The sequence below is a fragment of the Lepus europaeus genome, chromosome 9, assembly GCF_033115175.1.
Source record: "Lepus europaeus isolate LE1 chromosome 9, mLepTim1.pri, whole genome shotgun sequence".
NCBI lineage: Eukaryota > Metazoa > Chordata > Mammalia > Lagomorpha > Leporidae > Lepus > Lepus europaeus.
This window is the reverse complement of record NC_084835.1, coordinates 14,666,982-14,689,334: the sequence shown is the minus strand read 5'-3', so window position 1 is coordinate 14,689,334 and position 22,353 is coordinate 14,666,982. Positions and strand designations below refer to the sequence as shown.

The 22,353-nt window shown below is 60.7% G+C and overlaps 1 protein-coding gene across 3 annotated transcripts in view; it reads right to left on the bottom strand.

Annotated features, from left to right (window-relative positions):
• The window catches only part of ALDH1L1 (aldehyde dehydrogenase 1 family member L1), a 54,271-nt gene that overhangs the window by 17,196 nt on the left and 14,722 nt on the right, over window positions 1-22,353 (bottom strand). For all 3 annotated transcript variants that reach the window (XM_062200588.1, XM_062200589.1, XM_062200590.1), the window contains exons 3-13: window positions 21,357-21,591; window positions 20,403-20,568; window positions 18,682-18,783; window positions 17,911-18,000; window positions 16,871-17,008; window positions 14,543-14,668; window positions 12,121-12,212; window positions 7,667-7,814; window positions 5,075-5,194; window positions 3,895-4,022; window positions 161-311 (exon numbers count right to left, since the gene is read on the bottom strand). In XM_062200588.1, the coding sequence (XP_062056572.1) occupies window positions 161-311; window positions 3,895-4,022; window positions 5,075-5,194; window positions 7,667-7,814; window positions 12,121-12,212; window positions 14,543-14,668; window positions 16,871-17,008; window positions 17,911-18,000; window positions 18,682-18,783; window positions 20,403-20,568; window positions 21,357-21,591 (1,496 nt within the window). The remainder of the gene's footprint in view (window positions 1-160; window positions 312-3,894; window positions 4,023-5,074; window positions 5,195-7,666; window positions 7,815-12,120; window positions 12,213-14,542; window positions 14,669-16,870; window positions 17,009-17,910; window positions 18,001-18,681; window positions 18,784-20,402; window positions 20,569-21,356; window positions 21,592-22,353) is intronic.

Sequence of the window (22,353 nt, the reverse complement as noted above, 5' to 3'; positions counted from 1 at the left end):
GCTGAGCCCCTCACCCCAGCCTTGTGAAGCCCCAGCGTAGAAGCCAGGCAGGCACCCCCCACCCCGCCACCACTGTGGGGCCACCAGCTAAGGAACAGGGGCGGCTTCACAGCACCCTGTGGCCGTCGTCGGCCGTGCCACCTGCAGGCCAGAGCCCCACCTGGATCTTGTCGCACCAGCCCGCAAAGTAGCGGAAGGTCTGGATGGACATGCCCACGTGCGTCTTCAGGGCCAGCGTGTAGACGGCACCGGCGTCCAGGGCCTCGATGGTGGCCAGCTCTTCCTGGTGCTGCTCCATGAGGTCAGCCAACCTGGACACAGGGCAGGGGAGAGGCCGGGGGGGGGGGGAGGCTCGAGCAGGCCCTGGTGCAAGGAGCTGGGCGCTCCCAGGGCTTGCCCGCTCAGCGTACAGTGTGCCCTTGGCTGTAAGAGGGGACGGTGATGGCCATGTCGCTGGCTGGGCATGAGGATGACACCTGCTGTCCCTCCCTCCTGCCCTCTCTCTTCTGTGGGCCAATTATTTCACCAGGTCGCTCAGAGATTGTCCTGGTGGGGGGTGCCCACGTGCTGCAGGTAGCAAAGTGATCACAGGCCCGGGAGGCAGCCTCCTTCAACCAGGGCAATGCACCCCTGTCTCCTAGGTGCCCACCAAGCCAATAGGTCAGTCAGGGGCCGGGGACATCCCCACGGCTGGCATCTCCAGAGGAGGAGAGGTGGTCCCCGGTGTTCACCTGCCCTCCCATGCTTTGGTTTCAAATTAAAAAAAAATTATTTCAGAGGCAGAGAGAGAAAGAGAGAGAGCTCTTATCCACTGGTTCACTCCCCAAACACCTGCAATGGCTGGGACCCAGCTAGGGCCAAAGCCAGGAGCCAGGAGCACAATTCAGACTGTTTGTGCGAGTGCCACTCTTTCTGTGCTGGCGCCCTCTGGTGGTGAGATGAGGCACTTCACTCTGGGTTGTGGGTTCTTTCCCCATTCCTCCAACCCAGCCCTGCCTCCTTGGGTTTGCATCAGCAGGAGCCTGGAGCCAGGCATCTGAGCCAGGATTGAAACTCAAGCACTGCGATGTGGACTGCGGGCATCTTAACCGCTAGGCTGTGCTGCTGGGGGCGGCCTGCGAGTTATCACGGAGCCCCTGACTGATATGGGGGTCTCACACCCTAAGGGGGTATGGGGATGGGGAAGGTGGGGACCATGGAGCCAAAGCCATGAGCAACTTCCACCTTGCGGCTAGCACAACTGGGCCCAGAGCAGGTGCAGGGGCAGAGTCTGAGGCCCTCCCCCCTCCCGGTCCCTACCCTGCTCTGTTCTGCACATGGGCCCCCAGGCCTGCTGCTGTCTGACCCCACCTATGCCCTCCAGGACCCCAGACCACTATGCACGGCACTTAGGAAGCTGCCGGGATGCTAGGCCGGGCTCACCAGCGCTGGTCCTGCTCCGCCTTCCTCCGGGGCCCTGGGCCTCCACCCTCCCTGCCGCACACACACATGGATCTGACCCAGGGACCCAGGTAGGGCAGGCCTGCATGGGAGCTGTGGGAGCCTGGCCCCGTGCCTGGCACCTCCTCCTGACCACGTGACCACTGGGACTCCGAGAGCATCGGCTGCCTCCCTGCCTCTCCCCCACCACGGGGCAGTCAGGTGAGGGTCTCATCATACTTTGCCTCTCCCACTGCAATGTAAGCTCCCCCCAGGGCGAGGGCGAGCTCTGGCTTCCTGCTCCCCATGGTGTTCCCAGCAGCCAGCGCGTCCTGGGCACATGGGAAGCACTGGGCTCATGAAGCCACAGACTCAGGGAGCAGACACACGGGTGGCAGAGCCAGGCTGGTGCCGCCGCCGCTGCCTGGGTAAGAAGATCAAACGTGTGTGTTGCTGATTGAGCAACCTCAAACTCCGGCACTGGTGGCTCCGCCAGGGGCATCGGCGGGCCTGGGGTTCCAGCAGTGGCAAGGAGAGGTGAGCCCACTCCCTGTGAGCAAACGGGACCCTCAGCGCCAAAGCCCACAAGCTTCCACACGTCCTGCTACTTTCAAGTGGTCCAGGCAAGCGCACCTGTGGTGGCCGGGGGCCAGCCAGCTTGGAGGCCCACTGGACCCCGTGCACAGCCGTCGCCCACCGAGAGGGCGGGGCCTTGCCACTGTCACTGCCCGTGGAGGTCCACAGAGGTGCAGGTGCCCCGCTGTGCTGCTGAGCAGGGAAACTGAGACAGGGTGTTTGGGAAGCCCCGCCTCCCATGGCGAGAACCCCCCACTCCCCGCATATGCCCCCGCCCCAGCCCCTGTCCCGAGATGCCCCATCTGGCTTCCTGTGCTGAGCCTCCTGTGCTCACATGGGGACTTCAAAAACGTCACGGAAAACACGTGGCACGGAAAACGGTCCACGGATTTCAACATTTTTTGTACCAAAAGAAAGATTTCTCTCCCCCTTTCTCCCTCCTTCTGTTGCGGTAACTGCCTTTCAGATAAATAAGAATCTTAAATACATCCATTTCCCAGGGGCTTCTGAAGTACCTTCCTATCTTTTCTTCTACACAGGCCCGGCACTCATAGGCAGCGTCCCCTGCGTGGCGTGCGATGTGGCCGGGTCATCAGTCCACTTCCCAGGACGCGCTTTGCAAGGGACACCGCGCAGGCAGCCCCGGAGGCTGCCAAGTGGGGCTGTGCTGTTGCCCGCCAGGTTAGCCGGCAGCCCTCCCTCCCGGGTGCCAGGTGAGTGCAGCAGGTGCTGTCCCTTCGCTGGAGGTCTGGGCGGGCACAGCAGGGGGCAGAGGTTCTCCCTGCCCAGAGGCCGACAGCCTGGGCCACCGGCACATTCCCAGGCTGAGCAGACCAGCAGCTCCTGCCTGGTGGCCCTACTGCTGCCGCTGGGTGTGGCTGCTGCCCGGGGTCCCCAGAGCCTGGACCTTGCCCGCCAGGATCCCTGGGCACGGCCTGCAGACCCCCTCCGATTCTCCCTTCTGCGTCGTCCTCCCCAGCTGCTCCCAGGGCTGCTCGTCCTGCTTCTGAGACGCATTGTGTGCCCCTGGCACCCACAGGGCCACCCTCCCCACGGAATCATGGGAGCCCTGCAGCCTTCGGCCCCGCCCTGTTCCCCAGGCATCTCAGCCCAGCCCCATCTTGTCCAGCTGTGGCAGAGCCAGGGGCAGGCGAGCCTCCTCCGAGGGGACGGGGAGTTTGCCCAGGGCAGGCACCTGGCCACCAGGATGCTCCCTGGCTCTGGAGACCTCAGCCCACCATCAGAGCTGGCAGCCGGGGCCTCATTTACGCCAGGGGTTAGCAGGCATTATGACAACCCCAGCCACCAGATGGCAGCAGAGTGTCTCAGGAAACCAGGCTCTCTTCCCATCAGAGGAGTTCCCAGGGGCCAGCGCAGGTACCCTTGGGGCATCCACTCCACAGGCTCAGCGGAGGGTTGTGGGCGTGGAGGTTTACAGCCTGGTCTCCTGGAGCTCTGGAGCCTGCGTGTCACCAGCCAATACCTTCCTGGAACCAACGGGCCCTCCAAGGGGTCTGGAAGGCACGGCAGGCTGAGTGCACCTGACGGCCCTGGCCCTGACCACCTTGGCCCTGACTGCCCCAGCCCCAGGGCCTCTACCCCTGCAGCCCGCAAAGCACAGCCTCACCCCTGTACCCCTCCTCACCTCCACCGGCACAACTGTCCCAGAAGCCACTCTGTCTGCTGGCTGAAGCCTTGTGCTCCAGCCCCTTCCTCAAAGAAGCCCTTTCTGAGCCTCCGGCTGGGACCCCCACCCCCCAACCTTGCTATTCCAGCCGTGACCTCCCCAGGGGCCGCCCCTCCCAGGAGGGCCCCCAGGAAAAGAGGCCTTGGCCACAGCATCTGCCCGGCCCCCTGCTGAAGCCGGCGCTGGCTGACAGGTGGGGGCTGGGCTCTCACCTGTACAGGAGCCGGCCCCGGTCCCGAGCACTGATCTTCCCCCATAGCCCATTTTCAAAGGCATCCTTTGCTGCAGCCACAGCCTTGTCGACGTCACTGGCCTGGGCCAGGGACACCTGGCAGATGACCTGCAGCAGAGGCGGAGCCGTGACTGCCCACCCTTGGCCCCACGCTCACGGATCGCTCCCTCTCTATGTTCATGGGGCCCCACACAGACAGGACCCCCAGCCCACGCTGACTGAATGGGGGAGGAGACCCAGAGACGGGGCTGGGGAGGAGACCAGAGACAGGGCGGGGGGGGGGGAATGGGGGAGGAGACCCAGAGACGGGGCTGGGGAGCGGGCTGGGGAGGAGACCCAGTGACTGAGTGACTACAGCCCACAGTCCTTTCTGAAGGGAGATAGATGGGGGGTGACAGTCCATGCCATCCTGGATCCACACCTGGTTCCCCACCCCATTCTTGCCCTGACCACGCCCTCGACCCTGGAGTGCTACATGTGGTCCAACGGGTCTGGGGGTGGGAGGAGGAGGCACTCCATAGCTGTGCCCTCCCAAGGCCCCAGGGCCTGCTGCAGCCCTGTCCATGCCACGCTGCCCATGGGCGTCCCAGTCCCGAGGGCACTGTCCCATGTCCCTACATCGTGCTCCCCCATCACTCTTCACACTCCCTCCCAGGACCTGTTTGGAGGGTACTACCCTCCTGCAGAGACCTGAGTGGGACCACAGGATGGGGTGGGACGTGCCCACGGCTCAGTGGGCGCCCACGAGAATCCGTCTCAGCCACGGCACCCACTTTCAGATATGCATGTACGTGCACCTCCGTGGGTGTGCTGGCCCACGATGGTGGGAGGTGACGTCATGTCACGGATGCCAGCAGACACGGGACTCAACCCAAGGGAGAATTTCCGGATGGCAGCAGGAGTACAAGTCCCAGAGGTGGCACCCGCACAGAGGCTCTCACGGAAGGGAAGGGGCCAAGGGCCTCACCTCTCCTGGGGATTTGACCTCTGGCCCCAGGCGAAGCAGGCTCAGGAGCTGCCTCCCCCAGCTCCCCTCCCCATTCTGTGTCCTTCTTGATGATGCTTGTTCAAGCAGAGGCCTGGGGCCAGGACCCCAGGGGCTGGGGCAGCGGGAGCTGAATGGCAGGTGGCGTAGGAGGTGGCGCGGGGCCCGCACTCACGCTCTCGTCTGTCGGGTTGATGGTGTCGTAGGTCTTGCTGCCCTCAGCATCCACAAAGGCCCCCCCGATGAAGAGCTGGTGGGGCATTCGCAGGGTCAGCTTGTTCACCGCCTTCTCCACCTGGGAAGGAAGGTGCAGCTGCGTCTGTGGCCAGCACACAGCCACACGGGGACAGGGGACACACACAGATGGGCACACAGCCACACGGGGACAGGGGACACACACAGATGGGCACACAGCCACACGGGGACAGGGGACACACACAGATGGGCACACAGTCACACGGGGACAGGGGACACACACAGACGGACACACAGCCACACGGGGACAGGGGACACACACAGACGGGCACACAGCCACACGGGGACGGGGACACACACAGATGGGCACACAGCCACACGGGGACAGGGGACACACACAGATGGGCACACAGCCACACGGGGACAGGGGACACACACAGATGGGCACACAGCCACACGGGGACAGGGGACACACACAGATGGGCACACAGCCACACGGGGACAGGGGACACACACAGATGGACACACAGCCACACGGGGACAGGGGACACACACAGATGGGCACACAGCCACACGGGGACAGGGGACACACACAGATGGGCACACAGCCACACGGGGACAGGGGACACACACAGATGGGCACACAGCCACACGGGGACAGGGGACACACACAGATGGGCACACAGCCACACGGGGACAGGGGACACACACAGATGGGCACACAGCCACACGGGGACAGGGGACACACACAGATGGGCACACAGCCACACGGGGACAGGGGACACACACAGACGGGCACACAGCCACACGGGGACGGGGACACACACAGACGGGCACATAGCCACACGGGGACAGGGGACACACACAGATGGGCACACAGCCACACGGGGACAGGGGACACACACAGATGGGCACACAGCCACACGGGGACAGGGGACACACACAGATGGGCACACAGCCACACGGGGACAGGGGACACACACAGATGGACACACAGCCACACGGGGACAGGGGACACACACAGATGGGCACACAGCCACACGGGGACAGGGGACACACACAGATGGGCACACAGCCACACGGGGACAGGGGACACACACAGATGGACACATAGCCACACGGGGACAGGGGACACACACAGATGGGCACATAGCCACACGGGGACAGGGGACACACACAGATGGGCACACAGCCACACGGGGACAGGGGACACACACAGATGGGCACACAGCCACACGGGGACAGGGGACACACACAGATGGGCACACAGCTACACGGGGACAGGGGACACACACAGATGGGCACACAGCCACACGGGGACAGGGGACACACACAGATGGGCACACAGCCACACGGGGACAGGGGACACACACAGATGGGCACACAGCCACACGGGGACAGGGGACACACACAGATGGGCACACAGCCACACGGGGACAGGGGACACACACAGATGGGCACACAGCCACACGGGGACAGGGGACACACACAGATGGGCACACAGCCACACGGGGACAGGGGACACACACAGATGGGCACACAGCCACACGGGGACAGGGGACACACACAGATGGGCACACAGCCACACGGGGACAGGGGACGCACACAGCCACACGAGGACAGGGGACGCACACAGACGGACACACAGCCACACGGGGACAGGGGACACACACAGATGGGCACACAGCCACACGGGGACAGGGGACACACACAGATGGGCACACAGCCACACGGGGACAGGGGACACACACAGATGGACACACAGCCACACGGGGACAGGGGACACACACAGATGGGCACACAGACACATGCACATGCAGGGCCAGGGCAGCTGGGCTGCACCCCAGGGCCTCCTACAGCTCCCAGGGCACAGCTGAATGACAGGAGGAGGGGAGGGCTCAGACCACGCCTGCTGGAATCCCAGCTCTGCCATGGGTGACTCCCGCTGCTGACACAGCGGGCCACGTGGGGCTGCGGGATCCTCAGCCCCCAGGAAGCTCCTGGGGATGGCGAGGCCCCCAGAAGTCACCAGATATGCCATACCACCTGCTTGCTTACTTCCTCTCGATCCGAATTCCATGGCGAAGGCAGGAGCCTCTGGGACACCCTCCCCACTCCTGAAGTCCACCCACAGGTCAGCCATCCACAACCCCAAGGCCAGCCTGGGGTCCACCCTGGCCACCACTTACGAGCCCTTGTTCCAAACCACCAGCCAAACAAGCCAGCCCAGGTCCATTCCTACGCAGGTGTGAGCCTGCCCAGGTACCCCGGGGAGGTTTTCCCATAAGGTATTTCCAAAGCAGAACTTGCTGTCAGTCAACACACGTCCATGGGTAAAAGGTGGGCGCACAAGGTCATCTGCTCTCCTGACTGGGAACTCTCCTGTTTCCATCCGGGCATCGCATCTTGGGATGCAGAACTTGACTACACCTGTGCTGGGTTTACTGCCTGCCCAGCGCCCCCAGGCTGGCCAGGCATGGGAAGCCAGAGGGTGCCGGCTTCCTGAGCCCCTGGTGTCACTCTGGACCCGCGGACACGGGCGCCTGGGGTCTGGAGGCCGTGCGGGACTCACGTAGTCGATGACGCACTCGCCCTCGGCGTCCTCCCCGCGTAGCTTCCTCACTAGCAGTTGGACGAAGTCCCCGAAGGTGGTCGCCATGTACACGTCCTCGTTTTCCAGCTCCAGACCGTCACACAGCTCCTTCACCTCCTCCACCAGCCTGCAGGAAGGAGAGAGATCAATGCGGGCACGGGATGAGGGCTGGAGACCCCATCTGCCCAGTGGCACGGACCAGGGCCCAAACACATTCACTCGGGGCTCCATCCCGGCACCCAAAGGGTTAACAGCCCAGGCTGCGCTCCCAGGAGGCCTTGGTTTCAGGTTCTCATTTATCACTTACTGATGCATGACCTTGGGTGAGTGGCTAATATGTGACCTTGGGCGGGTGGCTGGTGTGTGACCTTGGGCAGGTGGCTGGTGTGTGACCCTGGGTGGGTGGTTAATTCTTTGAATTCTTAGTTTTCATAGCTGTCACACAGAAATAATAATAGCTCCTCTACCATCAATAAGCTAATGTGATAACCTATTAATCATAATAGCTAATAAAATAATAATAATAATCTTTGAAAGATTGTGGTGGCGTAGCAGGCTAAGTCGCGGCCAGCAGGGCTGGTATCCGTATGGGCATCAGTTCGAGTCCCAGCTGCTCCACTTCTGATCCAGCTCCCGGCTAGGCCTGGGAAAGCAGTGTGAAAAGCAAGGGAAGACGGCCTGAGCGTGTGGGCCCCTGCCACCGTGTGGGAGACAGGGATGGAGCTCCTGGCTCCGGCTTGGGCCACTGGGGGCTGCTGCCAGCATCTGGGGGAGTGAACCAGAGGATGGACAATCTGTCTCTCCCTCTTGCTATCTCTCTGTAACTCCGACCTTCAAAGTGAACAAACAAATCTTTTAAAGAAGAAGGAGGAAAAGGAGAGGGAGGAGGAGGAGGAGGAGGAGAAAGAGGAGGAGGAGGAAGAGAGTTTTGGAGAAGTCACCCCCGAGGAAGCTCAGCTGATGTAATTACCAGTCAAGGATGTTCACTCTACTGTGTTCAATATGCTCAAACGGCAAAGAACCAAAGGAAACGAGGGAAATGATGCCTGGACACGATGAGAACAGCAGGAGCGAGAAATCACAGCGAGGAGCCAAGCAGAGACACCTGCGCTGACAAACCCAGAAGTGAGAAACTCACTGGGCGGGGGGGGGGGGGGGGCGGTCAAGGGCAACTTGCGAAGGCAGAAGGAGGACCTGCAACCTTGAGACGATCCAGGCCGAGCAGCAGAGAGAAGATAGAATGAGAAAAGGGGACAGGGCTGCTGCAGCCTGTGGGCCACCAGGAAACCCACCGGGGTCCCCATCCTAGGGATGTCAGGGATGAGAAGGCGCACAAACAGACCGAAGAAGCATTTGAAAAATGATGGGGGGCCCGCACCATGGCATAGCAGGTAAAGCCACCGCTTGCAGTGCTGGCATCCCATATGGGCGCCGGTTCTAGTCCTGGCTGCTCCACTTCCCATCCAGCTGTCTCTATGATCTGGGAAAGCAGGAGAAGATGGCCCAAGTGCTTGGGCCCCTGCACCCATGTGAGAGACCAGGAGGAAGCTCCTAGCTCCGGGCTTCGGATTGGCTCAGCTCTGGCTGTTGCAGCCATCTGGGGAGTGAACCAGCGGATGGAAGACTCTCTACCTCTGCCTCTTCTCTCTCTGTGACTTTCAAATAAAATAACTCTTAAAAAAAATGATATCCCAAATCTTCCCTCTCTGAGGAAATCCAGGACTATGCCCATCCACGGGGGACCATCAACTCCAAGGAAGGCCCACACCCATACACGTTCAGAGCTAAGCGAAGCCGGGGGCAAAGAAAGAACTCAGAAACCAGTTAGAAAGAAGTGACTCGTTACGTGCAAGGGACCTTTCATGAGATTCAAAGACAATTTCCACTAAAAAAAAAAAAAAAAACAAAAAAAAAAAACACCACAGGGGTCGGAAGGCAGCGAGATGACACAGGGAGGTTTTGAGAAGAAATGTGACCAGGATTGCTATTATCTATTATAAAGCAAGTTTTCAAGAATGAAGGAGAAATCTGGTATTTCCAGATAAGTACAAGTTCAGGGAGGAGACCTGCCCTGGGAGAAAGGCAAAAAAAAAAAAATAATAAAATAAATAAATAAATAAATAAATAAATAAATAAAAATAAAAAAGAAAGGAATCAAGAATAAGCTCTCACTGCCTCCCGCAGCACCCTCACCCCAGCCCTGAGCTGGCCTGGTTGCCCGCACGCCCCAGGAGCTCTGTGGCATCGTGGGGTGGCCCTGAACCACTTTTTAACAAATGCTTATTTTGGCCTTCACGCTGGCCCTGCAGACTCATCCGAGTGGAACACTGGGAGTCCACGGTGCCCCGCCCGGCCCTTTGAGACTAGGGCACACTGCACAACTGGCTGCACCCCTGCCCCCACTCCCCCCCACCAGACCCCACACTTGCAGCCTGGGCGAAGACAGTGCCATCGGGAGGTGGCGTCTCCTCCCCTTCCCCCCCCTGAAGCTGGGCCACTCCTGCACCTCACTGCGGCCAAGCCCAGGCCTCCCGTGGCACTGCCGGCTCCCGCTCCACCCCGGAGATCCTGCCACCAACCGGGAACAGGCCTAGTCGGGTCACTGCAGGGACATCCTAGGCCAGCCAGGCCCCCGTACACCTGAAAGCTCACACCACAGGCTGGTGGGCCCAGCTGCCATTGGCTGAATGTGGCCCGGATTGGCCGAGCTGGGCACCCACCGCACCGACTACAGACGCTACAGCCACAGGCCAGGGAAATGGAGCTGCTGGCCTAAACCACTCTGCTGGGGGCAGGGACACTTTGTGACCCCATGGAGTCTAATTAACATACGTCCTCCCCAGGATCTCGCTTCTTCGCCCTCATCAACCCTTCCCAAATCCCTCCAGATGGGAGACACGCAACCCTAACTCTCGTGTTCATCAGCTGTCGTCCACACGAGGGGTGGGGGCTGTAGCCAGGAAGGCTTCCAGTTGTTCCGTTCAGCTCAGAGGGGCACAGCTGTGCTGCCGTCCACGCCCACAGTACAGATGTTAACCCACTGTGCCACAGCGCCGGCCCCAACACAGTACAGATTTTAACCTTTGTGTCTTTCCCCCACAAGTCTGGGACACAGTCACGGTGGCCCTTGCATTCATAAGGATCCGGGTCTCACACGGTGGGCTTCAACCTCAGCCCCCCTCCCCGGGGTGTACCCCCTGTGATCACCACTGCCCAGAGGCCGGCAGGGGCATTGCCAAAGCATTGCACCAGTGTTCAGAACCCGGCTGCTTGGTTTACACCTGAATACTCTCCCCTGGAGGCTCCGGCTCATCCCAACTTTCTTACAGGTTGAGAAACCTCTGCTCGCCCTGGAAGCCGCCTGCCCTTCTATCTCTGCATCGCCGGTTTCCCACACGTCCCACAGCAGCCTTGGCACGTCCCAGGCGCCAGCCTTCTCCCTTCTTTCCAGAGACGTGAGCTGGAGGGCGCAGACACAACCTCTGGCTCGGGAGGTGGGTATGTGACCCAGCTTTGGCCACACCCAGCGAGCATCTCCCTGGCCGCTGACTGGTTCTGTGGGGGCCTAGGACTGTGCAGAGCCAGTGAAACCACAGGCAGGACCTGCGTGGAAACCGCCAGGGAAGGGGATGTAGAGGTGGGACATGAACTTGGAGCCGCTGCTCAGCCATCTGGCCACCACACAGACAGTGACGCCGACACAGGGTGATGATGTTATGACGTAATTTGAGGTTTCAGATTCATCTAAAGAAAGCTACCCTGTGGGGTTTTTACTCCCTCCCTCCTCTCTCTCTCTCTCTCTCTCTCTCTGTTTAAGCCCATCAGTAGGAGGTCATCATCACTGGCGAGCCGAGGTGCACTGGTGCGTCCTGCTCCCTTCTTTGTACGGGTGACAACTCCTCACTGCTGAGTGACAAGCGGGACCCGTCCCGTGAAGGTCAAGGGCAGGCCAGCCAGTCCCCGTGGCCTGGGGAACAACAGGAAGACAGACTTTGGGGCTGCTGCCGCTGCCTGTAGCTTGATCAAAGGCTGGGCGACACAAATCAAACTGCCCAGACCACGCACTTAAGATCTGCGCATTTCGCTGTACATAACTCATACTTCAAATTGCAAACTAGAGTCACGGTTCCCGTACTACTCTTCCTCCCCCTCCCCCTCCCCTGAGCCCCTCTCTGTCTTCCCCACACCCATCTCCCCAGGCTGTCACGTCTGCCGTACTTGCGTGAAGCCCACGCCGGGGTGGCCACGAGCAGGTGCTCGGCCTGCAGCGTGGGCTGGGCGAGCCCTCCTGGGGCAGAGACGGCAGCGTGCGGGTGGGTATGCCCGCCCAGCTGATCCGGCTGCTGTGTGATGTGGGGTCTGTCCACTGAGACCTGCAGCCATGGGCCCAGCGATAGACAGCGGGGTGGGTCCCTGTACCCCCTGGGCCTTACCGCACGACATCCACCGATGCAGCTCCCGACTTGAAGAAATCGGTGGTGTCCTCCACCTCTGGGACATTGGGGAGGATCCGCTGCCAGGTACTCTGCGAAACAAGGTCCCGTGAGTAGCTGGCCGTGGGGGGTGGGGCTGGCCACCTGCAGGTGTCCGCGGTGGGGGCCCAGAGCCAGCCGGAGCTCCCCCCTGGCCCACCCCCTCCAAGGTGCTGCCCCTTCTCCAGCTCACTCTGTCTGAGGCCCACCTCGCCTCCACCCTCTGCTTCTCCGGGGTCCCCAGGGCAGTCCAGGAGGTGGGATGATGGCCAAGGATGAGGAAAGCAGGGCCCCGCTGCTCCTGAACCCACGTCACATCGGGCCTCTGGGTTTCCTTGTCCCCAGCAGGACCCAGACATGTGGGAGCTGCAGGAGCATGGGGCACACGGATGGGCGCGGGGACCTGGGACTTCCCACCTGCTGTGCCCCTGTGACCTGGTGTTTCTGAGGCTCAGCAGTGCCCCAGGCAGCTGGGAGGGGAGCGTGCAGAGGGCGGTGAATGCTGAGTGGGCAGCACCCATCCAGCGAGCTACAATGGAACAGTTGCTTTCTGGACAGGCTCCCGGCCAGGCCTGGGCCTCTGCACACACGTGCGCACCCTGGAAGCACAGCCATCCCCCCAGACCAGCAGGGAAGGGGCTCCAGGACCCTCCGCAGACACCCAGATACACAGATGCGCATGTCCCTTCTACAGAGGGGCGTGGGCTGTACATACAACCTCCCACAGGCTTCACAGCACCTCCAGATGTCCTGTGACACCTGCAGTGTAGACACTGTGCGACCAGCGTCCCTGGGGCCAGCTTTGTCCTGCACGTGACGGACCCGCGGCTCAGCTGCCGTGGTTTTAAGGCAGAATCTTTGGAGTTAGCCCTAGGTCCTCAAACAGGTGGCAGGTGACAACCCCCAACCCCCATCTCCAGTGCCACCATGCCACTGAAACCCCAGGGCAGGCACAGAGCATGTGCTTCAGGAATATTTGGGGACAGAAGAGTTTTTCTTTTTTTTCTAACAGAAAGTCACAGTTCAGATTTCCAATAAGGCAGCTGCTACCTCTCTGTGTCCCTGGGGAGCACACAGCACCCCCTGCAGGCAGTGCCCAGCTGTGGGCCGCTCCCTCCAGCGCAGCCCCCTGCGTTGGGCTCCAGCCACAGCAGCCCCTCTCCGGCCTGCAGTGGTTCCTTAAATACAAGAGGTCCCTGGCTTCTCAGGGCCTCGGCACCTGCTGTTCCCCTGTCCTGGTAACCTTCCCTGGTCCTTTCTCCTGACAGGTCTCAGCTCCAAGGTCCCCTTCCCTGTCCCCCAGCCTTGGGGGACCTCCTTGCCACCACCGTGTTATTTGACTTATGGCACTGCCCGAAAGTGCTGTGTTCACCTGCTTTGCTGTATGTCGGCTCTCGGCTCCACGACAAGGGCATGCAAGCTCCATGTTACAGTCTCCGCGCCTGCCATTGGCAGGGCCCAGCTAATAGGACTCTAGCAAGTTACAGGTGGCCCTTGATGTCCAATGCTCCACTTGACTTGACCACAGAGCCAAGGGGAGAGCCACTTGTTGGCAGAAGCCGTACACTGCGTTTTGAATGTGGAGCTTTTCCCAGCCAGCAATAGGCAAAGGGAAGTTATCTTAAGATGCTGGGTGGCAGCAGCAGCCACAGCCCCCAGGCAGCCCGGAGATCACCCGGGCAACAACCAACGCTCTACAGTGTGCGGTGTTGCTAACCAGGACATTCAGTCGGCTGGTTGCCTTGGATGCATTTCTGATGTTTTTCAACTGATGTCTGGCTTACTGGGACACGACCCCATTGTAAGTTGAGGAGTATCTGTAGTTGAATACATGAATGAATGAATGGCTGAGGATTGATCCACCAGCATCCCTAACGTTCAATATTCACGCACCACTGCCCGGAGGGAGGGAAAAAGATGGAGGAAGCAGGAAGGGGCCAGGAACAATTTCTGGAAAGTGGCCACAGATCCTTGTGCAGGTTGTAGGGACTGAGTATCAGAGGAGGGAGCACCCTCCAGTATCCCGGGGGCACAGCTGGACTGGAGCCAGGTCTACCTGGCCAGGAGCCCCTGGTGGTCAGGGCCCAGGATGCCCCCTTTTGGGCAGCCATTCTGGGGAGTTCCCCACGCACAGGTTCTCACCAGAGGGTCACGGCCTTGGCCCCGACCTTCAAACACCCCAGGGCCTCCTGCTTGGTTTGCTTAGTGCTGACAGTGCCTGGAAGAGTCACTCCAGACAGATCTCATCGCAAGGCCCCAGGTGCCAAGGAGAGAGGGGCCCGGGGACGTCAGGACACTCCACGACACCAGTGGGATTCACACAAAACACACGCACAGTGCCCAGCCCGCCCCGCTGCACAGCAGCCCTGAAGCTGCCCCTCACCCGCACGGCCTCTGCGGTGGCCAGCTCCTCCTCGGTCAGCTCCAGGGCGCTGCTGGCCGCGCCCTTGAAGAAGTGGGCGGCTGGGAGCATCTTCCCATCTTCCAGCTGGATGTTTTTCACCAGCAGCTGCAGGGGGAAGCGGTTCAGACCCAGGCAGAGCTGAGAGGGATCTCACGGGGCCGGGGGCGGGGCGGGGGTGGGGTTACTGCGCTGGGCCCCAAACTTCACAATCAGGAGGGAGCAGGGGGGTCCCAGACCCATGACAAGGAGAGGGGCTCATTGCAGGGAGGCTGCTGTTCCCGGGGCGCAGAGGCTCCTGCCGAGCTTGTGCCTCCCCCTTGGTCCTCGGTGACTCCCGCCACTGCCACACTCTCACTTCCTCCTTAGTGAAGTGGCTTTCCTGTTTCCTTAGAAACGGGGTCTGATGATCAGGAAAACCTAGCTGAAGCGCCGCACAGAAAGTTAATTAAGAAAGCTAGTTGCCCAGTCACCCAATAGCTCCTAGAAACCCTGCAGGAATGTGTGTATCTGGGACACGGAGCACAGAGCAGAGGGTGGGAGGCAGAAGCCAGCACGTCCCACAGGTTGGGCCTTAGGAACGGCAGTGGTGGCAGAATGTGGCTCTGGAATCTTCTTAGGTCTGCCGCGGAGTCACCGGATTGAACACACTGGGTGAACTGTGCGGGATCTGCCCACCCAGCACTCAACTAACGTCCTTGGGAGCGGGCAGGAGCAGAACACAAAAGAAGAAAGGATCTTTGGTGACCTCAGTGCTGGCCGGGCACATGCCTGTCACTAAGAGTGACACTCTGGGCGTGGCACATGCTCTACACCCCCAATAGAACTGGGGCAGGTTCCCCTGCTTCACCCCTACCTAGGCGTTCTAGAATGTTCTGTGAGCTGCAGCCCAGCCGGACCCAGCAGGATGTTCCTGAGATGCTTCAACCAAGGCTCTCTGTGGATCATCAGTCGATCACAAACCCCTACAACTCCCGACCACTGTGAGGGGTGGCCTCAGCCCCTCTGACAGACGGCACGACAGGGCAGGCGTTAGGAGTAAGCAAACGCACTTGCACGGTCACCCCGCACTCAACCCTGGCCTCTGTACACCAACATGGCCGACAACCCAACCCCACAGAGTGCTGGGAGCCGCCCTGCCTGCTACCCTTCTCTCCCTGCCCTGGTGTCTTGGCTGAGACGTCGCGGGGTACTGACAGTGGCTGATGTGGCCAGGGAGTGGCCCTCAGGTCAGAACTGTAGGGTCTCAGTCTCAGCTCTGCCACTGATGAGCTTGGGGGACCTTGGGCGAGGAATTCAAATCTCTGCACTTCGGTTTTCTCCTCTGTAGCACAGTTATCATATTAATACTTATAAGAATATTAAGTTTAGGGGCTGGCACTGTGGCAGAGTGGGCTAAGCTGCCACCTGCAGCACCAGCATCCCATACGGGCACCGGTTCAAGTTCTGGCTGCTCCACTTCCGATCCAGCTCCCTGTTAACGTGCCCGAGAAAGCAATGGAGGATGGCCCGAGTGCTTAGGCCCCTACCCCAACATGGGTGACCCAAAGGCAGCTCCTGGCTCCCGGCTTCAGTCTGGCCCAGCTCTGGCCGTTGTGGTCATTTAGGGAGTGAACCAGTGGAGAGAAGATGTCTCTCTCTCTCCATGTCTCTCCCTCCCTTGCTGTAACTCTGCCTTTCAAATAAAATAAATAAATCATTGAAAAAAGAATATTAAATTTAATGCACATAAACTGTTTTGAACCAGTGCCCGGTGGGGCGGGTGCTGAGGCACAGTGAGTTAAGCCACCACTTGGGGTGCCCGCATATCTGTGTCCCCGCTACCCCACTTCCAGTCCAGCTTCCTGCTAATGCAATCCTGGGAGGCAGCAGGTGACGGCTCAAGTACTTGGGTCCCTGCCACCCAGGCGGGAGACCCAGATGGAGTTCCAGGAGCCTGATTTTGGCCTGGCCCAGCCCTGGCCTTGGCGGGCATTCAGGGAGTGAACCAGCAGACGGATGATCTCTGTCTCTCTCTTTGTTGCTCTGCTGTCACCCCGATCCCAGGTTGTCTGACACCACTGGGGTCTCCGGGCTTGGGGCGGGGGGACGGAGCGCCTGCCTTCCCAGGATGGAGAGGTGCTCAGCTCAGGGCCAAGCTGGTGGTCGGGGGCTAGCCTGGGGTTGGTCCCCTGGGTCTCGGTTTTTCCTTTTTTTTCTTTCCAGAGTATCCTGGGGTTTTCCTGCAGGACTTGAGCTGGGGCTGAGGGGGTAAGGAAGGTGGTGGCCTTGAGTGGACGGTGCAGCAGTGACCCACGGCAGTACCCTTACCATTTTGTCATCATTGCCGAAGAGGATGAGCCCCGCTTTGGTGACCAGCCCTGGCCGATGGGCTCCTGGGATGGGCAAAGGGTCTCCCTCGGGCACTGAGCCTGGGACGGTCAAGGTTGAGTTGAAAAACGTCAGCTTCTGGCAAGGGGGTGGGGATCGGAGAACAGGAGTGAGAAGTGGCCCTGGAATGCATGGAACGCGATCTTGTGCCACTGCACACACTTAAACCCAGAGTCCTCTGTTGATGGTTAATGGACAAGCGCTAATGCTTGATGCATTAGGGTGGTGCCTCCGGGAAGCGATCGGATTGGACCAGATTACAGGGAGGAGCTCAGGATAAAATCACGAAGTTTTGATAAGGAGCCTGTGGCCCCCGTGTCTCTTGCTTTCTGGCTCCCAGCAGCCTGGCAGAGCTGTGCAGAGGGGTCCAAAGACCCTTCACGCTGGCCCACAGCCTCAGACACTGGGGAGACATGTCCAGGCAGGACCCTGGGGAGGCCACTGTGCCCCGGCCACTCGGGTGAGGATGTGCTCATGTCAGTTAGTGAGAGCAGCACAGAGACGTCCACGCACCATCCAGCCAGTGGGTTGGGGAGCAGGGGCCTGGCCAGTCCAGGGCTGGACAAGGCTGACCTGAGGTTTGGACAAACCTGCAGGAGCTCGCGAGCCCCAGCGCCGCCCCCCCACTTTCAGCAGCTGGCCTATATGCTGCCCCTCCCCCACCTGGGGCCAGATCCAATCGGGGCAGGGGTCTTCATGAGCCCCAAGCTGAGGCTCAGAATATTTTACAGTCAGTACAGCTGGACCCTGAGCTGCTGTAGGGGCCTGGAAGCCTCCTGCTAGGCCGGATACCCACTCTTAACTGCTGGGGGGATGACAGCTCTCTCCGTCCTGGGGGAGGGGCTGAGGACTTCAGGGGCACGTGGGTGGGAGGTGATGTTAGGGCAGTGGCTATTTATCAAGCAAGAACACGAGATGGTTTTACAGCGAGCGCAGCACGCCAGCGCACGGGGCCAAACGCCGGCCACGCAGGAACACACCTGTCCACAGGCCTCCGTCCAGGCTCCCGGCACTTTGTCATTCCCTCGGATCCAGTTGTGAATGGCCTCTGCGGGCTGGTCCCAGTTGATCTGTGGAGAGCAGAGTAGGTGGGCTCTGCAGGGCTGGCCCAAGCCCCCTCCCCACCTCCTCGACTCCTCCCAGGACAGTGGGCTGGGCCCTGCTGAGGGCATGGGGAGCCCTGGCTTCGCTGGCACGTGGGTCTGAGTCCCAGAGCTGGTGCCGCAGTTCTGGGTACTCTCTGGCCCCAGCCTCCAATGGGCTGAGCACGCTCTAGAATGGCTTGGGGAAGACAACTCTCTGGTGCTATCCACAGGTGGAGGCCCTTGGGGCTGGCGCTGTGACCCCGCGGGGGTGAAGCCACCGCATCCCACATGAGCGCCGGTTCAAGTCCTGGCTGCTCCACTTCTGAGCCAGCTCCCAGCTAATGCACCTGAGAAAGTAGTGGAGGATGGCTCAAGTGCTTGGGCCCCTGCACCCGCATGGGAGACCCGGATAGAGTTCCCAGCGCCTGGCTTCTCCCTCCCTGGGGACTCAGCCTGCCCATGTGTCCTAAAGAGGAATAAGAAAGCCCAGAAAGACTCAGCTCCCTGCCCTTTGGGGTGCCACACGCCCCCTCCCTCTGCTCACGTGTCCCTGGCTGGGGCTGTCCTCTTGTCTTGCCTAGACAATGACATTCCCCAGCTTCCCCAGGCTGCCCTCTGCACCCCAGCCCAGACACAGGGGGCTTCCGGTCAGGGGGCAGCACTCACCTGGGCAGTTTCCTTCTTCTGAATCCCCTCGTAGGTGGCTCCTTCCTCGGGCTGAGGCAGGCGGGGGGCCTTGCCCTCAGCGATCAGCCTCACGGCCTGCACCTGGGGAGAGCCTGGTGGTGGGCGTTCCCAGCAGCACGACCCTCCCTCCCTGACCCCCAGCTGCTGGTGCACCGTGGCACCTGAGAAATAGGTGCTCTGGTCCCTGCGCGGGGGTCACAAACCCGCATGGTTTTAGAGCATGGACATGACCTTGCATTTCCTGAGACCTTAATGTCCAGACACCCTAAAGCCTCCTACAACACGTGCGTGGGTTTGCACTGTGCCGCCTGACACCTGCTCCGCTCATCGGGTGAACGGGTGCAGGTTTGGAGCTCGGAGATGGGGCAGGAGGGAGCATCTCTGAAATGAGGATGGTGGGAGAAGGAATCAGAGGAGGAGAGGCGAGGGCCCTGGGCCCACCTGGAGGGGGGTCTCAGGGAGGAGACTCGGAGGTGCCCAGCCTGGGAAGGGATGGGTCAGACAGGTGCGCCCGGCAGGATGTGCAGCAATGGTGGACACGACCCACGCTTGCACACCTGCTGAGGTTGCAGTCCACGCAACCACGCAAGCAGATTCTGTGTTAGGGTGCGTTTGCCTGAAGCTCCACAGCTGTGTGCCGCACAGCAGTGCCAGGCGTTCAGACTGTTCGAGGGGGATACGCGCGTCTCCCCCTCCCCGTCTCTCACACGCAGGCTCCAGCGAGGCTGCCCTGCTCACTGGCCCTGTGGGCAGGCCACTCCATGGGGTGAATACGAACATATACAACCTGAGCAATAAAGGGCAGGGGTGTGAAACAGGAGCCGAGGGCAAGGGGCTGGCGGACGCTGGGGCTGCCGTGAGCATTTGTATGGGATAGCCAAGCTGTCTCGCCCAGAGAGCAAATGTCTCCTGGAAACGTCATCCTGTCCTACAGCATCACCTGCCATTGGCTGTCACTGGGCAGTCTATCTGCCCAGCCAGGGCACCTGTACCCCTGCCCAAACGCGTAACTCTGGTGTCACTGCACAGCCGGGCCCCAGCAGGCCTGGGCTCCACCAAGTGCAGGGTCCCAGCATCAGTCTCCCTTGTCCTTCAGAAGCCCCACCCCCGGCTTCAGATCAGCCAATCCTCTTCCTCAGCAGCCACAGAAAGAAGCACGTGACGGAGGCAGCCAATCAGTGATTTCCCTGATTTTTCATTCACAATTTCTAAGGGAGGGTTTCTCTTCCCTTGAGGCTTTGGGCCACCAGTGACTGCCTTCTCTCCCGCTCAGAGCAGCCGGCTTGAGAACAATCAGAGAAAAGCAGAACCCGAGGGTTAAGACAGGGAACTAGGAGGCTGAGATGCGGCACAGCAGGTTAAATAAAAAATCCTATTTCGCATGACCTAGATTAAGCTTCTGGATTCAGCTACGACTGATACTATTCTGCCTATAGTCTGTCTATTAAATGGACCCCAAATGGCCCCTTTGCAGCTAAGGCCTTCTGAATAGGATCTGTGGGCTGTGATCAGGGCTCCTCCTAACACACCGTGTGTGCCCATTCTGCCTCTTTGAAATGCCCAATGTGATAGCGCTGGCGCTCCAAGTCCTGGGAAACAGCCCGACCGGCTCAGGAGAAGCACCTGCCTCTCGGAGTGGCAGGCTGGGTGCGAGGGCGCCTGGGCACAGCGCTGGCCCCGGGGGCCGGGGGAGGCCTTACCATGCCCTTGATGCCTTCGGGGAAGAGGAAGCGGTTGTACAAGGTGCTCACGGTGTCGTCTGGGAGCACCTCACACTCCCTCTGCAGCAGCAGGTCCCCCGTGTCCAGACCATCGTCTGCCCAGAAGATGGTGAAGCCCCCTTTCTTGTCCCCATGAATGAGGGTCCTGGGAAGCAGAAGAGCCAAACTCTGAGGTCGAGAGGGAGGGGTCGTCCCAGAGGAGGACATCCAGGGGCAGCCCCACAGGACGCCGCCTCCTCCAGGAAAGCCTGACGCATGCTCCCGCAGGAAAGGAAAGGAGAAGGAAAGTGGTGTGGACGGACACCAGGCCCATGCGAGGCACTGCGCTGTGAGCCACAGATGCCTGTGCCTCTTAATCCTCATGGCAGGTGCAACGAACATGGTGCACCCATTTCACAGGGGAGGAAACTGAGGCCCAGAGGAGCAGGGTGATATTACCAGGGAGCCTGAGCCCCGGGCAGACTGGCCTGACTGCCAATCCACACACTCTTCTCGGCCCAGGCATCTTGTCTGCCATCTGACACATCAACCTGCTAGTTCTTCCTGTCGCCAGCAGCTACAGCGTCCAGCTGAGCCTTTCCATCACCTCTGTCCCCTCCCGGGTCTTAAGCAGCCGAGAGTGATGGGAGTGGTGGCGGTGAGCTCAGAGGATGTTCCTCCTCCCCCAGCCCCCTGGGCGCCCTCTGTAGCAGCCACCAGGTGGGAGCCTGTTTACCCATTCACCGCGGGAGTGCACAGCCCATGACAGCGCCTGTCCCCGGTACCACAGGGCACCCTGTCTTATGGATGGTGTCCCACCCACCTGTTTCTGGGTGACTCAGCAGCAGGGGACAGGCAGGTGCACAGCCCTAGAGGGAAGCTCCAGGCTGAGGGAGGGAGGCAGGTGGAATGGGAGAGGAGGGCATGGACCCCCAAGCTCTGGCCACTTCTTACCAGTTGATGGCTGAGGCCCCGCGGTGCCTGGGGAGCAGGGAGGGGTGGTAGATGATGGAGCCGTGTTGGGGGGCATTGATGATCTCCATGGGGATGAACTGGCTGCAGAAGGGCAGCACGTTGAGCTCAGCACCCAGTGCCTGGTACTTGGCCACCACCTCCGGCAGAACCTGTCCTCTCGCCCGCCACCGGGGGAACTTGAACACGGGCACGCCGTCCTTCTCCGCCTCCAGGCCTGTGGGGCAGTGGGGAAGCAACGGGCCCCACTCAGCCATGCACCCATCTGAGACACCTTCCCCGACCCGGGGCGGCTCTAAACAAGGGGGGAGGATTTGGGGACTGCCCTGCCAGGATACTGTCTCCTGCAGCCCACGAAGACCCCTGCCTGTCTCCCTCTTTCTGGCCCCTCCTTGGCCCCAGGTGGCTGTGCACATCACTGAAGCTGTCCCCCGAGGCCCAGCCACGTCCCCCACAACGGGACTGTCACTCCACCCTCCCATGGCTCTCTGTGTAACTCGCATCTCTGCTTTGCCTGCCATCCCCTGAGTAGAGGCAGACAGGAAGGCTGGAGGGAGGAGGTCGGGGAGAAAGAAGAAGGGGGCTTGGTCCTTTCTTTAGGGTTCCTGTCCCTGGAGCAGCCCCTGGGCCTCCACTCTCTGCCCCAGCCACTGTGGTTCCTTCCCAGGGCAGCGGCTGAACCCGCTTTCCTGCCATGTGCAGAATAAGCCTCCGTGTGTGCATGCAAGCACATGCATGTGTGCACACACGTGTGAATGCACATGCAAGCCCCACGTGTGCAAACATGCACACCCATGTGTGCACATATGCCTACATGCATGCATGGACACACCAGCCCGTGCACCCCAGGGGCCACTCCAGCCTGGGAGTGGTGCAGGGCCCTCCGGCACCAGCATGAACCCACAGCTCTGAATCAGTCTGGGCTCAGCAGTTCCAGCTTCTTTCTCCACCTTCGGCCTCCGCGGGGGCCGCTGCCTCG